Source organism: Dermacentor andersoni, chromosome 8 (genome assembly GCF_023375885.2).
Source record: "Dermacentor andersoni chromosome 8, qqDerAnde1_hic_scaffold, whole genome shotgun sequence".
Taxonomy (NCBI): Eukaryota; Metazoa; Arthropoda; class Arachnida; order Ixodida; family Ixodidae; genus Dermacentor; species Dermacentor andersoni.
Window position 1 is genome coordinate 82,191,487 of NC_092821.1, and position 16,978 is coordinate 82,208,464.

The 16,978-nt window shown below is 43.1% G+C and overlaps 1 protein-coding gene across 8 annotated transcripts in view; it reads left to right on the forward strand.

The window, feature by feature from the left end:
* LOC126538715 (cytochrome P450 3A11-like) overlaps positions 1–16,978 on the forward strand; it is a 162,082-nt gene that overhangs the window by 115,560 nt on the left and 29,544 nt on the right. For all 8 annotated transcript variants that reach the window (XM_055074914.2, XM_055074910.1, XM_055074911.1 and 5 more), the window contains 5 exons: positions 1,419–1,515; positions 5,469–5,521; positions 6,465–6,561; positions 8,205–8,330; positions 15,143–15,392. In XM_055074914.2, the coding sequence (XP_054930889.1) occupies positions 1,419–1,515; positions 5,469–5,521; positions 6,465–6,561; positions 8,205–8,330; positions 15,143–15,392 (623 nt within the window). The remainder of the gene's footprint in view (positions 1–1,418; positions 1,516–5,468; positions 5,522–6,464; positions 6,562–8,204; positions 8,331–15,142; positions 15,393–16,978) is intronic.

Sequence of the window (16,978 nt, forward strand, 5' to 3'; positions counted from 1 at the left end):
GACAACTGAAACATATTGGCTGGTCGTCCGCAATTCTCCACTCAGTTGGGTTGCGATAACGTGGAGAGAAGCGTCGGGGTGGAGTGAAAATAGTAAAAGGGCGTTCGTTAGCTCTGGGATTGGTAACAGCACATACAGACTGTAAACCAATGTTTTCAAGTTCCTGGCGAACGATGGCTTGTACGAGGGGAACTGAAAATGTGGTAGCATCAGGGCTACGCGAACAGAAAGCTGCGGGTGCCATTGCATCCAGTTCACGTCTAACAATTCGCACCACATCCTCTGATGGCGATGCATGCTGCTCTGCGGGTTGATCTTCACACGTCAACGTTGTGGCAGTATTGGGAAGTCTGGCGAATGGTTGCAAGACGCATCGACTTTTGGCCTGCTCGAATTGTCGGCACTCTTTAATGATTGCGTTGACTGTAAAGCAGCTCTTGCACATGAGCAGATTAAAAGCGTCGTCAGCAATGCCCTTAAGCACGTGCCCGACGTTCTCAGCTTCTGTCACGTCGTGATCGGCTTTACGACAAAGTGCCAGCATGCCCTGGATGTACGAGACATAGGACTCCGTGGGGGATTGGGCACGGGAGGCCACTTCCTGCTTTGCGGCAATTTTACGGCTGGCTGGTTTGCCAAACAACTCTGTCAATTCCTCTTTGCATTGGTCCCAGCTGGTTAGCTCCTCTTCGTGCCCTTCGTGCCTCTTAGGTAGAACAACAGGTTAGCTAGCATAAGCGTAGGGTCCCATCTATTGATTCCACTCACGCGTTCGTACATGGCCACCCACTCTTCAACGTCGGCACCATCGGTCCCGCAGAAAGTTCCAGGATCCTTGGGTTGCACAATGACAACCGAAGGTGACAGTGACATAGCTGGCGACGGTGACGTTGTAGGCGGCAACGACGTTGATCCCGAGTGATAACTGTCATTCATGGTGTGGACGGTGATGCAACGTCCACTGCGGAGCTCCGTTTCCAGCCGTGGTACCCCGCTTCTCTCACCAATATGTTACGGGGATGTTGCGAGTATATAAAAACTATATTTATAATATATATACAGGATGAGTCAGAATAGCTAAGGTGGCTGACCACCAACAGCCACAGCAGCCAGTGTCTCCGACCTTCGTCTTCTTCTCACTTTTCTCATCCTTCCGTAACAATATTTTGGATGCTTTTAGAGTCGGATGGCAGTCTGCGGTTCTCTGCAGTTAATCTGTTCGTAATCAGCACCTTCTCCACATGCCGAGAAGCGGCATTTGCAGCCTAAGCCAGCCTCATAAAAACTGTAGCATCTTAATCTGTGTTATTAATGTTTCCCCTCAGTGTGGAGTTTAAAAGCTTGCCTTTTGTTGCCATTGTATTTCATTGTATGCGAATTCTGTTGAAAAGAAGTGTTTTGGCATATTCTCCTTTCAGGCGACGGCGAAAGCGGTTCCTCTTGTTTAAGGAATTAGGAATTCCGGGACCTGAACCAAGCTTCTTTTCAGGAAACACTGCAGAAATTCTCAATAAGGCAAGTCATAAGCATAAAATATTAGCTCTACATTCAAAGGAAGACAGTGGGCTTTTATGTTGTGCAACATTAAATGCACGATGAGTGTAGCTTTTTCTCTAGTTTGCAGAAACTACATTACTTGTTACTTCATTTTGTCCATCACATTTGACAAGTTCGTCCTTGACAGCAGAGAGGGAAATATGGAATAGGCAGAAATTAAGTAGGCACTATATTCAGTAAGTGTCTTGGATAGGAAAACAGCCAGTGAAGTGTGTGAAGATGAGATGTCTTCAGTGGTTGTTACTGGATGAATGGGAAGGCGGGGTATTCTTCTTTAAAAGTTCAAGTAAAATTGGGCTACTTTGCACCTTGCAGCAGTGTGTGTGTGTGTGTGTGTGTGTGTGCGTGCGTGCGTGTGTGTGTAAAGCTTGAATTTAAAAGAAAAGGCTAAATAAATGTGATGCTAATGCACAGAGAGTGCTTGTTTGACCGCACTACCTGTGATATGTTCAGCTGGAGTACAATTATGTTGTGTAACACTGGCTGGACAGCATCATTGTGTGATAATACCAAATTATTATTATTGCTTGGTTTGAAAACTTATACACTTGAAAGACAGGAAAGGGAACGCAGGGAGCGAGCTGGCAGCTGTCACCGGAAAGGGTACAATGCCTGCTTACTCTTCAGAAAGGAAGGAGACAGAAAGATAGAAATTGAAGATAGGAAGGAAAGAGGAACGGAAGGACAAGATGATAAATCTCGGAGAATAAAGCAATACAATGTCAAAAAATACCAAAGGTAAGCTTGGCTAAAATAGTTCACTGAAGCCTAGTGCAAGTTCTTGGTGGTTGTGCTCTCAAGTCATCACTATGTTTTCTTCTGCAAGTAATAGTTGGGAGAAATGTTACTTACAGTACGTCTATCAAAAGTACAGGAGACCTGACCTCCTTCTGCGCTCAAGATGCAGGCTGCCCTGGAGATCCACTGTGGTTGGTCAGTTGATGTGGCGTTCTGCTGAGCATGATATGTTGAGGGTTTGCATCCCCGCTGCAGTGGCAGAATTCTGATGGCACTGACCTTGTAATTGAGTTTTAACATTTGCTGGTGGGAGGCCGTGGGTTCAAAGCCGGCTGCCGCCTGTAAACCAGTAGTAACAACTGGGTACTGCTGTCCCCCTTTTTGGATGCTTGGCTTTTGTCAGGTGTGAACAGCCTGGGAAGGGAGCCCGCACCAAGCAAAATGGTGTTGTCTACTGCAATTTGGGTGCATGTCACAGTAACACTATAGAGAAATGCTGAATCGCTTTAGACAGAAAGAGTGAGCTTTAGAAACTCTTAATTTCGCTACTTTCACCTTAAAAGATTGATTACAGAAGAAAGTGAATCCAAAACTTCAGTCTTTAAAATTTTACACCGAAACGTCTGTGCTGGTGTATCAGTATGACGTCACAGATGTTCACGCATTTTTCTCATATTTTTGGCAGTTGTGGTGCAGCAAATGTTTTTGGAACTTTTCATACTCATTCGTATGCAATATAGACTATGTTTGATAAGAAAAAATTTACTATGCCTGAGCACACTTGAAAATGCATAACTTTAGAGTCCAGTTTTCTTCAATGCCTTTTTAAAAAGTTACGGCAGAACCCATCACACGATAACTGTCGATTGTAATGCGTTTAGCATTCAAGCAGTGTAGTGACGTGTATTTCTGAAGTCATATTTATTGAACATTTGTCTTGATCAGTCTGAGACTTCCATTACTTTAACTATACGAGACATATTTTGGTATTGTCCCACTTTGCCGTGGCACTTGCTTGACAAGATCGCCCATGAGCATGGTGGCGCGACGACGACTGTATGATGTGGACGCAGTGACAATGATTAAATGCAAATTCTGTATGACGATAATGGCATGAGGACGATGAGATGGGCGGGCGGGCTCGAAATGTCTGAAGTAAGCGATGAATGCTAATTGCATTAACACTCCAGGTAGTTAAAATCAATTGGGAGCCCACCCTTACGGCCTTCCTCATAGCCCAGGTTTCTTGGGACATTAAGCCTTATCAATCAGTCCCTGAGGCACTTTCTTTTTCTGTCTTTCCTGAATGGGTACCAGAGCAGCCAGAGAGAAAGCCTTCACTGATAGGATGCTTAGTACAGGACTTCCAACTTTCAAGTGGACTAAATGGCTAGGGCCCACAACAGAACTTAATGGCGATGCTAGGAACGTGGGCAGAAATGGAACTGCCTTTGTGTTTATGACAGCGTGACAGACGACAAAAGAGAATGTACAACTGAGCTGTCGGGCATTATAAAAGGGAAGTTCATTCTTTGTCACTCAGCAGAAAGAAGAAGAAAAAAAAAGAAACGGTAGGGACATTCGCCCATCCTGAAATAGTCAAGTCGGGACTTGGGACATTTACTCGAAAGTCGGTACTTCCGTGTTAAATTCATGACGGTTGGTAATATTACCTAAATATTAAATAATTTCTCCTTGAATGGAATGCTGCCATGTCCGTTACGTTTTCTAAGGATTTAGTGTTAGGGGAAGTTGGCTGGTGTTCGTGTGCTTTCCTTTGAGGTTTCTTATTAGAGGCTCATGTGGCTGCAGCATGTTGATAAATAAACTAAGGTGGGTGGAACAGGACAGCTTTGGCTACAACATGTCCAAGGCAATCATAGCCTCACCTCAGGCTCATTAAGGGGGCCCTGAAATACTTTTCTCACTAATCATATAACGACCTCACTATCGAAGGACGTCGCACAAATGTCATGTCACAAGAATTATTAGAATCTTGGAATTATTAGTGAAGTTATCACACCAATACACGGCTTTCTGTCTTTGCGTACTGGTAGTGTGCTGGCAGCTATGCAGGGGAGGAAGCAAGGGGGCAAAGCCCCGTTCAAAAGTTGAATGCCTTGGTGGCGAAAGGGCTTGTTGCGGCACCTCATGTCGGCAGCGGTAGATTATGCTGCACGACGCATCGCTGCTGTCTCAGAGGCTATGCACAGCAGATGCAGCTACACACAACTGCAGTGCGTAGATGGGCAGTGCAAAGATGAAATTATTATTTTTTTTTGTTTTTGTGATTGTGGACATATAGATGTTTCACTTACTTAACTCAATATTAGCAATTAGGTATTACTGATAATGTTTCCGTGATCACGAAATCAGCCAACAGCTCTTGGTGGGTCCAGCTGCTTTCGATGACGCTGCACGGCGACATTGGGGAAGCGAGAGCAAGTGATTTTTTTGCTGTTTTTGATGCTAGGTTGTAACTTCCATGCTGAATGCAGTGCAATAAATTCTGGCTCACATGTTCACAGGAGTCTCTTGTACAGATTGGGAGCATTTTCTTACGATCCTCAAAAAGTGTTTCAGGACCTCTTTAATAATGACTAATTATCGATATGAATTGGAGATAGCATTCCGGCAGAAACATGAACCATTTGTTTGTGTTGATGCTCTGAGGGGAACATTTTACATTGCTTAGTGCAGACTTGTTACATATCTTCTTTTGTCTTTGCATATTGATCGCTAAAATATGCTGCATTTGCGGAAGGCAATGTTGTGTATGCTCATGGAACTGTACAAAGCTGCCACGGTCAGTGACTGGTCTAAACTGCTACCTAGTCTGTTTGGGACATTAGTGGCCTAAAAATTCACAGCTGGATGCAAGAAATTATAGTGTAAAAAGAAATGATAGCATTGTGGGTTAATTTTCTTGTATATTCAATAGCTCTAACAGTTTCATGTTGAGAGTGGTATAGAAAGAATGGCATCATGTCAGTGTCTCTAATGGTTATTGATATCTGTGAACAGACTGTTTTACTGGAGCTGTGCAGCATGTGGCATTAGGTTTTGTTTTGGTTAACTATACATTCTTGATGACACTACTTCTCTGAGGGAGCTAAAATTAAGTTTGCACCCTAACAGGAAGATTTGTTCACATGATCTGCTTGTCATTGCAGGGATCTGTGAAGGCATTTGATGAATGGACCAAGAAGTTCGGTGATATTGTGGGGTGAATATTTCTTCCCTTTGAATGTAGCAGTGGTCGGTGCATAACACTTTCTTTTTGTATGGTCTGATGAGACTGGTAAGCCCTGGTGCATTGCTTATGTTGGATATAAATGCAGTTAATAGTAGAGGGAGATTAGTAGAGCAGCAAATGCAAGGACTTAGCGTTAGCATTGCATGATCTACACTGTGCATTCCCAGTACACAGGTGACCCTAGGGCCCTTCCTTGTGCGTGCTATTTTAGGGATTTAGCATTCAATGCTAATGCCTGTAAGGGAAGCCTTGCACTGGGAACATGGTGGAGCTTGTCAATGTGGGTGCCACCGACTTCGGATCTGTCGAGTCATTGTTCTACACTGTATGGCCCATTCCTTTCCATCTGATGGTCGCATTTGTTTAGAGATGTGCCATGATGCTTCAACATCAAGATATTGGTGACAATGGAGTGCTGTTTCTGATATATGTTCCCAATTTTTCGGTACTGTAGGCTTAACAAGACAGGCCATGCTAGCTGTACATAACCTCCAAGATTTGGCAGCGCATGCTGCTCGATCTGTTAGTGTATTTCTGTGTACTTTGTTTTTGTATAGATGATACCACAGCCTGCATTTGACGATTATCATTTGTGGGAAAGCAAAGTATGGCCGTCACTGTGCAGATAATGTGGGATACAGCATTTACTAAGGTTGACATTTAATGGGCATTTAGTTTACTTATACTTTGTAAACACTTACTGTAGGTTGTGCTACAATTGGGAATTGTTGGTATTCGTGTGCTCTTTGTTTCCACTGTTCTAAATAACTAGATTGTGCTGTGCTCTGTAGCACACCAATAGTGCTAGCGTTGTTTTGCATGTTTATGCTAACACAAGCATTTTGCATTCTACTAAACTTTCCATTAATGTGAAGCCCAGCTTGTACCAATATGTGCATAAATTTTGTTGCAGATTTTATAATGGTGGAACGCCAGTTCTAATTGTGAAGAACACAGAATTGCTTCGAAAGATTCAAGTCAAAGATTTTGGAAACTTTACTGGCCGTGGTGTGAGTATCTGTGAGGTTTTCACAAACAGTCATTTTGGGAAATTGGGTGGAGTGTGGTTTAATAGAGTGTGCAATGAATGTTCAATATAGCCTCCTGGATAGGCTATTAAGGATAGAGTGGTGGTCTTGTCAGGCTCCTAAAATATTATAGGCTTCATGCATGCATCGTGTTGGAAAAGTGAAGAAAGCTTGCCTTGAAAGGGACATCCTGCAACCTGATAGCGAAATTTATGCACACTTTCTTGTTGTTAGTCGATGTGTGATTGTGAAAAAAACAGGAGGGCAATCTCTTCTTTGCTTTGTGCTAAACAACAAGTGCATCTACATTGTACAAATCGACTGAGCAACATTCCTAAATGTGTGCATCTGTGTCTGTCTTCCTAAAGTACCAGTGGAATGCCAAAACAGCAGCTGAATCGTTAGTTTACAAGAAAGTTACCAAGCAGTGTGCTCAGCAGTGCTTTTGAATACAAAATTTGCTCATCTTGTGTTAGACTAAAGTTAAGTCCTTCGAAAGATCCTCAAATTTTCTGAATGCAGTAAGGGGTCATCTTTCATGATCGCACATTTACTTGAGATAACACACAGCGTTTCATTTCCCATTGCGCACATCTCAGTACACAGCACTCAGCTCTATGTAGTGCCCATCTTCAATTGTACGTTGTTTTCAAAGGGGAAAAAGTTTCTTGCAGACTTCTGATGCAAATCTATTAGAACGCATTAATAGCAGCACTGACAGGAAAGCGCATGTTGGACAACTGAAAAAAAATATATATATCGAAGTGCATACCTCAACTATAATCATTATGAATTTATTGTTGCTATTGCTGTCTGAAAACGTTCAAGAAATTCAACAGTTTAGAGCAAGTGTGAAATGTCAGAGTGTTTGAACAGGGTGTATTGAAGTGTACTGATGCTTTGAGTTGCAGAAGCTGGTGGGAAGCAAAATTTTTTAACAGGACCCAGTCACACTTGTCTGTCAAGCTTTCGTAAAACATTGCAGTGACGTAGATAGGCCACCGAATAAAATTATTCAGAAAGACCAGTTACCAGCAGAGCTATTGGGAGTATATGATGTTTATGTCAATTGAAACCCCTTTGACTCTACTTTTGCATTGATTATAGCAGTACTAGTAGGGAGCAGTGAAACAGCTGTTCTGCGTACGTTGCCTCGTGAAAGTGAGAAATCTTATTTCTCTCTTTCACCGGGAAGCTGTTGGTATTTCAGCTGTCTTCCATCAATTCAAATGCTGATCACGCTCCATACTGTCTGCTGCAGCTTAGGTTTGCAATCCGGCATCTTGTATTGCTCGTGATCACTTCTTTTGATAGGCCAGTGGCGTGTGCACCTGTCACCTCGTGTTGCTAGCAGGTCGAATTCCCACCAGGGAGCAACAGCATTGCGCTCTAACAGTGCCCTGTGTGTGTCTGCTGCACAGATCATCATTACCTGTCCCAGGTGTTCATAAATGTGTAACCTACCTATAGAATGTGTTTGTTCATTGCTCTTTAGGGGATGTTCAAAACCTGTTTAAATATGGCCTGTGGCGCTTTTACATGGCCATCTTGACGTGTCATAGCAGGTGAAAAAATTTGCATGTCGTCATTCCTTATGCATTTCGCTTGCATACGGGCCAGTGCAGGTGGTGTCCGTGGCGTCGCGTCACCACCGCATCGCCAGGACAAGTCTCACCAATGCACCGAGCGAGCGATGGAAGGAAATGCGCAGCCTCATGACGCCTGCATTCAAATCGAGCTCCATGAAATCAGTGAGAACTGTTTTGCAGAGCCGTGCATTGTTTCCCTGCTAATGACAGCACTATCATGAAACATACTAATGAAAGAAAGAAGGACTTGAAAGTGTAAGGAATGGGATGTAGTAGCATGACATAAATGTGGTGTTTCTTTAGCAGAGCTCTATAAGATATGTGCCATCTGCTTTGTTGTTTCAAATTCTCTTGCGTCTTCTGTACAGTCATTTTTTACTAGCCGTGGTGGCTCAGTGGCTATGGCACATTGCTGCTGAGGACGATTTTGTAGGTTTGATTTTCAGTCTCAGTGCAGAACTCCAATGGGGGCACAACACAAAAATGCTTCTGTACTGAGATTTGGTTGTATGATTACAAAACCCCAAATGGTCAGACTTAATGTTGAGTCCACTGCACCACTATGGCACCTCTGACATCACCTGTGTTTCTTTTGGATGTTTAGTTCAAACTAGCAAGAATTTAAGTGACAGCCACTGCTTTTGGTGAATGCTGAAGAAATTTTTATAACCATGTGCCTGAGAGTGCGTCATATTGGCTGATTTTTGTTACTGCTAAGTGTGACCTGTCTGAAGTATATTACAATAGTGTTTTGAAGGTCCTAAAATGTGTGTTTGCTTAATCTTCAATATTATTACAATTATTATTACAATAATACAGTGCTTAATCTTCAGTATTAAAGTTAAATTGCAGTCGCGCTGCTCTCGCCATCATTTTACTTTTGGAAACATTTCATGATGAGCAGTATGATACCTTTGCACGTCTCATGATGCCACTCTCTAAACTGTTCATTGGACACAACCACCCCAGCAGTACGACAGTGACTAATGAACCAGATAGGGACTACAACAAATAACTATCATTGTCTTACTTTTTGCTGGTGACTGCTTTCACCAAATACTACTAATCACTTTTGTTATGGTATCGCTATCGTGCAACACATTCAGGCTGTTTCAGAAGCTGTGGTGTCATTGCCCCTTTCATAGTGAGGCAGGCCTCTATAACGAAATTGTATGCAAATACTTTAGTGCATTCTCGAATTGAGATGAGCACTATGGACTGCACTGGAAGTTATGACAATGCACGTAATAGCTGGTGGACTCGGGCAGTGGACATTTATCTGTTGACATGCTGTCGGTGTCACTGTTATCAATACCTCACTGTATTCAAGGTGTCTGCCAACCAGGAAAACTGGGAAAACCGGGAATTCTCGGGGATATTGAATAGTCTGGAAACACTCAGGGAAAACTCGGGGAACTTGTGCTTCTATCAGGGAAAATTAGCTGTAATTTTATTGAAAGCGAACGAAAGTCACGGTAGTGCAGGCTCGAGTAACGGAGGGATCGTAACGAATTGTATTTTGATGCCGTGTCGTCTACTGAAGGAGTTTTCAGTGCGCAATCAACGACTGACTTTCCGGACGCCCGATAATTCGGATAGCTTCGTGGTGCCACCACGTACCCCATAGAGTCAATGTATAAGAACGTCTGAAATTTCGGACGCAAGAACGCTTCGCCGTCCGACTTTCCGGACTTTTTGTCGTGACCGCAGGTCCGAAATGGCATTAATCAAAGCCACTATTGCCACCGTTTTGATTATCTCACCGCCTTGAACCGGCGCCAGATCCGGTGGCAGCCGTAGCCACTACCGCGGCAAATGCTGGGCCAGTGCTTCGACATTCGCTATTAAGCTTCTTGCCGTTCAGCGCCATGTTTTACATTGGAAGAATTCGCCACTGTCAGCAACGGCACCGACTCCGCCTTTGTGGTCCTCGCGATTGGCTTCAAAGCTCGGAAAGCACAGCGCGTTGCAGAATACAATGTCCCGAAAGTCAGCTTCCCCCCAATGCAGAAATGTGCATGCTGAAGCATATGCGAAAGTATTGCAGTGAAGCGTGGGAAGGTGCAATTGTCATGGGACACAGTATGTATTCCTTATTTGTACACCCGCCTACCCGCCATCTCCTGCCACAGTACGACCACCTATATGCCTAATAAGTGTACTGGGAGGCCTTTTCGGATGTGCCTGTGGTGCTTTGAGCCCTTGAATCCAGTAAAAGTCACGCATTCATTCTTTCGGACTGCCTGATTTTTCGGACGTTTTGGCGGCCCCTAGGGAGTCCGAAAAGTCTGACTTTGACTGTAAAACTGACCAAGAGGATCCTTCAAATGGTTCGTGGGACGACCGCACGGTGGAAGAAGGACATCAACAGAAAGGACTTATGCATTGAGGAATGAACAGAAAAGGAAGCGTGCCGCTGCTTCTTTTAAGGAGCTAGAGTGTTGGCTGACGCCGAGATGGGGGGGGGGGGGGGGGGGGGGGGGGCAGGTGTCCCTCATCCAACGCAAAATAAACTCTTTGAAGCAGTGAAATGCAACACTCAGGCGTTGTGCGCAGGATGAGAGTATGTCAGGACGGTTGAGGTTGACCCATCAGCTGTTGAGAGAGAATCTCACTTGCGACAATGTTTGGGCCTCATACCAATGAGCTTGCTATCAGTTGATAGAAATAGCTCACATCCCCTTAGGTCCTGCTGTCCACATTTGTGGACGTGGCTTATTTTTGCCATTTCTGTGCAGTGGTAGCAAGGAATAGAGCACAAACATTGAGCTTATTGAACATTCTGATAACCTAAATTACTTCCATTTTACTACAAAGCGATATGCATCGTTACAGAGTACTGCTTTTGTGAAGGCACTACTGTGTTTTATGTGATGTTTGACGTGGAACGTGTCGGTATCAACCTCGAAGCATATATTATTTTTCTTTTTTGTGCTTGAAGCCAATGAATAACTTGTGCATGTAATTCGAGCAGGGGATTTAATCATTTTTATGAAGAAACATAGCATGACTGACTTTAATTTATTCAAATATTTAGCTACTCTGTCATTACACTGACTTACACTAATTACACTAACTTTTTAAAGGTATTTTTTGTGCTGTGCACTTCACTAAGCCTTCCCTTCTCATTTCTTTTTGAATAAAATAAATGCTACTCCGTACTATTCAAACTGGATTAAGTCATTTTGTTTATCTTTTAGTACGATTACTAGAGAGTGACAGCATCAGGCAACAAGGTGTCAGCCTGTCTTGGCATAAAACAAGGTTCTGTGTCAGCCAGGGAATTTTGCAAAACCTCTCGGGGAAAACCTAGGAAACTCAGGGAATTTGGGAATATAAACTTGGTAGACACCCTGCGTACTTCTTTTGTGAATGCGAGTTCATCCAAGAGACAAAAACGGCTTTTGAAGTTGTGTGAAAATTGCCTTCGTGGTTGCACCTTTCACTTACACAGGGCAGCAAAATTGTCACTGTGTAGGATGTGATAATGAAAAAGGAGGAACTACAAAAAAAAAAAAAGTCAAGAATCAAGCTCTCCAAAGCAGCACTTAAGCGAGAGTGATAGTGGTGAGCACAGTCCTACAATCGTTGAAAGAAATTCCCTGGCTCAAGCCTTTCCAATATTCATATGTGCATCACAGCACACTCCAAAGCAGTCATTGGTGTGCATGTAGATTTCAGATTATGCAACGCTGTGTGCTTCATGCATACAATCTGGTTACACGCGCCTTCCTTAATATCAAATTGATGACAATGTTCGCAGTTTCAGATGCAGTACTAGGGCATCCTGTGCAAGTACAGTATCCTGATAACAAAGACAATTTCTGACCCACCATGGTTGCTTAGTGGCTATGGTGTTGGGCTGCTAAGCACGAGGTCACGAGATCAAATATTGGCCACGGCGGCCGCACCTCGATGGGGCGAAATGCAAAAAGACCCGTGTACTTAAATTTAGGTGCACATTAAAGAACCCCAGGTGGTCCAAGTTTCCGGAGTTCAGGATCAGATCACAGTTTTGGCACGTAAAACCCCATAATTAATTTGACAATTTCATGAAAGCAGTCGCAAGTAAGAAGTAAGAAAGTGCACGTATGGTAACATGGAAGTCTGAAATGTAGAAATATCACCTGCTGTAATAATAATAAGATAATAAAGAAATGTTTTCTTTATAGTCATTGAAAAAACAACACTTATATAGGTACAATACTAGTCATAGAAAAAAAAATGGAAATTCCTTACAGATAAGGGCACAGAGTATGAAACGTGACAAGCAGGAATGCTGAAACTTTAGTGCAGATATCTAATGCAAATGAAACTTTTATTGTGTTGAATTAACTTAAAGGAATAGACATTTGTTTCTAGGACATGTACTGTAAATGCACAAAATGTGTGCTTAAAGTGTGCTGAGGGAATTGTCAAAACTTAGTGTTCTAAAGCTTCATTACAACTTGGCACTTGTAGGATTACTTAGCAGTGAAAAGTATTTGTTGATGGACCCGCATTTTATGAATGGCTAAATATATTAAACCAACTTGTTAGAGACCACTGACAATTTATCCCTTTAGTATTTACTCCCTAATTTATAATCAAAGCACCAAAACAAAGCTAACCTATAGATGTTTTCAGTAAACAAAGGCAAGTAGCTATAGAGTGAGATGCACTGCTGCACCATTTGTCGTCCTTGTATGCTAACATGTGGGCGCATTTGTTGAGCAGTCTTGGCTCAAAGGTCTTGGCTATGTAGAGGAAGGAAAAAAAATGCGGGAGTGCCATGAATCAAAATTGAAGCCTAGTATAAATAGAGACTGTGAGTCAATGCGGTAAAACATCACATGCAACACGACCAAAAAATTAAAGCCAGTTGCACGCTTTGGAAATCCGAAGGAACAGCGGAGCTGTGGTTCTCGTGCGTTTCCCTTGTGATTTTCTTTTGTGTATCTGTTCTTTTGTTCTGATTATCCGTTCCTGTGTGTTCTTTTCTTGCGATTATCTGTTCTGTTCTTTGCCTGTGATCTTTTGTTATGATTATCTATTCTCTTATTGAGTAATTATTGGTTTTGTGTGATTGCCCTCTCAATTTGTTGCTTGTGATTATTACTCCGATCTTGTCATTTATCATCTCTGTCGTGGCGTTGAGCTAGGATCTGTGCTTCATGTTTCTTAGGGAAACACAGGAGAACCACAGTTCTGCGCTGAGCCTCCACTTCTTTCTTCTGATTTTTCGGGGTTTGCTTGTCTCCACAAGCGTTTCGCTGCTGTTCTCTTAGCGCGAAGCGAGGGATTATTCGCTCTTTGTCAGCGCTGGTGTTCCCGGGCGAGCGCGCTTTGAAGTTCTAGCCATTTGGCGTCTGCTGTTTCTGGAACAAGTACGGGCTGGAGTTCAATGGCGTCCATAACTTGAAAGGCTGTCTAATGGGCGTGCTCTCTCTTATGTACCCTTCCTCCTCTCCCACCACCTGGTGCGCGCTCTAGCTCGCTTAGAGCAGCACGCCCCCTTGCAGACGCTCACTATGGTGGTGGGGCGATCTGTTGGCCTAGCGGGAAACCTTCGCCTGACGTGACTGACGCGTGCTAACAACTACACTTAACAGACATTGCAAGCCCCTAAGCAGCTCCGCTGTTTAAAAGCTTTTCTTTCTACAGACAGTGCAAGAAACAACCTTTTTATTTATTATTATTTTATTATTGTGTTATTTGCTGCCAAGAAAGAGTATCTACTTTCTTGTATTACTGCCACTGGCGCTGTGAAGAGATGATAATGAAATAAACTTAAATAAAAAGGATGGAGCCAACGAATTGTGTATGTCACCCTCAGGTGGGTGGCTTCCTTAGTAGGGGATGCAATGTGAATAAGGAACGCTTGAGATGGGGCTAGAGTAGCACTTGTCCATGCCTGTTCTTTCATCCTTGCTTTGTTTTTTTTCTTTGGCACATCAAATTTATTAGTTCTCTGAATAAACAGAAATTGGAAACCTATGATTCAGTGCAAAGGACTGGCATGTTGTGCAATGCATTGGTGAGTAAAAGCAATAGATGCAGCCCACACAGCCTTGCTCTTTCCTGCACACATTGTGTGCTTTTACACCTTACGCTGTGGTCAGTGGTCGACGGTCAGTCAGTGGTCAGTGGGAGTTTTACTGGCATAACAGTTAACTCAAAACTGGCTTTGCTGTGAATTCTCATGCCCGTGAATTGTTTTCATCATGCTGTCGTCACACCACCGTCATCATTATGTTACGTGGTCGTTATTAGGTTGTCTACATTGTCAGGCCATCTCCTCATTTTCATTCTCACCATATGGTGGAGGAAAACAGAACTTTACTCACTGCTGCTACTTGGGGTCAAATTCGTCTCCCTGTTGTGTGATGTACATTTGGGAGCAGGACATGTTAATATCACTGAGCTCTTGCACAATACCCATGCTCAAGAATTTGTGTGGGGTCTCATACCCTACGCAGCCTCTAACAGGGGTGACATCAAGGCACCTATTTAGGAGAGAGTAACAAGCAATACTCTAGTGGATGAAGATAACATTGTACACCTCACTAAGAAGTTGTTTTTGAGTAGAGAATTTCATTAGTATTATGAATAGACAGTAAGCAAGATGGCAGTTATACTTGAAAACTCGGTGTTAGAAATGGGACAAGCTTAAGAAGACGGAAATGCACGCGCCTCTCGTCTTTAACTATGCAGCTTTCAAGAGTGCAACCATGCAAACTTGCCAAGCTGTTTGTGCTTTTGAAGATGACAGTGTCCACTGTAAAAGCCTGCTGATGTCACAGCAAATGAGGTCAGAGGTTAAGAAATCATTGAAGTCTGTATTTCATATTTATTTTTACCAGTAAACCTCAGAATCCTTGGTAAATGGTTATCTTTGATTTAGTGCACTTTTCCGCTGGAAAAAATTTTATTATGACGTGGGTTGAACAGTAAATGTTTCAAGCTCAAGAATCACTGCTCTGTATATATTACAGATGCTGTCACTTGTCGAAAACTGCGTTGACACCTTCATGAAGGTTGTTGCGGCCAAGCAGCAAGAAGCAGCTGCCACAGAAATGCGGGAGCTCTTTCAGAAGCTCTCCATGGACATCATCGCACGCTCTGCATTTGGCACTGAGACTGGAATCCAGCTGAGTCAAGGAGACTCTGATGCTGACACCCTGCTGGCCTTGATCCAGGACAGACTGGGAGAATATAAGAAGGGCTGGCTGATGTACTTTGCAAGTAAAACTTGTCACCTTACCTTTCACAACGACTAACATTTACTTCTCTGGAAAGATTGTGTGTGCAAATGGCTCTAGTATGAAAGGCTAGCATGAAAGTGTGTTTAGCTTTAGGTGTGTCTTGTTCAGCTGTACTCGCTTCGTTTATTGGCTAAAATTTCTACAAATGTGAGTTAACAGGAATTCTTGTAAGTAGGAGGCTTTTAAGATGTTCTCAAAGATAAGAAAGTGCTGCTTATTGGAGATGCTTTGTGTAGCATTTTGCTACACATTGTGCTGTCACTTTTTAAAGTAAAGATTTCTTGAGATCCTATACTGGGTTCGCTAGGGGTTGCTCGAAGCACAGCACGCATGGAAGTCTCACATCTTGCATCTCTCAAGCACAGCGCACACAGCACTTTAAAAAAACTGAAGCATGAATGCATCATTTATGGCAAGCGATGTACTGACATGGAAGTGTGCCGTCTCTCAAGCGCAGTGCACACAATGCATACGTCACACAAAATGCTAAGTCAAACACACTAGACTCGAGCATCAACGTATCAGTCATATCAAGCAATGCGCTTACATGAACATGTTTATGGGTAATCTTGTGACACAGTCACTGTCGGATTTTACGGACTTCCTAGGGGCCGTGAAAACGTAAAAAAAGGGCAGTCTGCAAAAATGAATGCGTGCTTTACTGCCCTGAAATTGGCTGAAATGAAGAGGCTGAAATTGCCACAGGCACATCCGAAATAGCTTGCCTATACACTTATTCCTGCCAATACACTTATTAGGCATATTGGTACTCGTACTGTGACAGGAGACTGCTGTATTGCAGCGAAGCTGAATTTCGGGAACTGACATAAGCAACGCTTGACACTTGCACATTTTTCCGCGCTTCGAGGCCATCCATGCGGACAACAAAGGCGGAGTCGGTGCCGTTGCTGACAGCGGCGAGTGCTTTAAATGAAAAATATGGCACTGTACAGTAGGAAGCTTAGTAGTGAACGTTGTAGCAGATAGGCGTAGCATTGCTGCAATGGCTGTGGCTTCCAGCGGATCGGTGTGCAAGAGCACTGGCTCCATGCTGTGAGATAACCAAAATTGTGGCAGTGGTAGCTTTGATTAATGCTATTTCGGACCTGCATACATGGCAAAATGTCCAGAAAATTGGAATGATTTCAGCATCTGAAATTTCTGACATCCTTATACATCAGCTCTATGTTGTAGAGGCGGTGTCACGAAGACGTCCAAATTATCGGGCATGTCCAAAAAATTAGATGGAGCGTTAAAAAAATTTTTTTCACTGTAAATGCAAGTGGTGGTGAGAGGAGACCACCAGAAATGCCTAGGGATACTTTCGAAAAAGTGTAAAGAGGAAAGGGAACTTCAATGCTGTGAAGCAAGCAATGTCAGACACCAGCATTAGGCAACATGTCCACATCTAGAAATGCCATAAATGCCTTGAAAGCTTCGCATCTTTTGTAGAAACCCACGAAGGACCACACATGAAGAGCTGTTGGTGAGCAAACATGGCAATTTAATGGAACAACAGTGACAATGACGATGATAGCAGGTGAGCAAGGAAGAAGTTTCTGCACA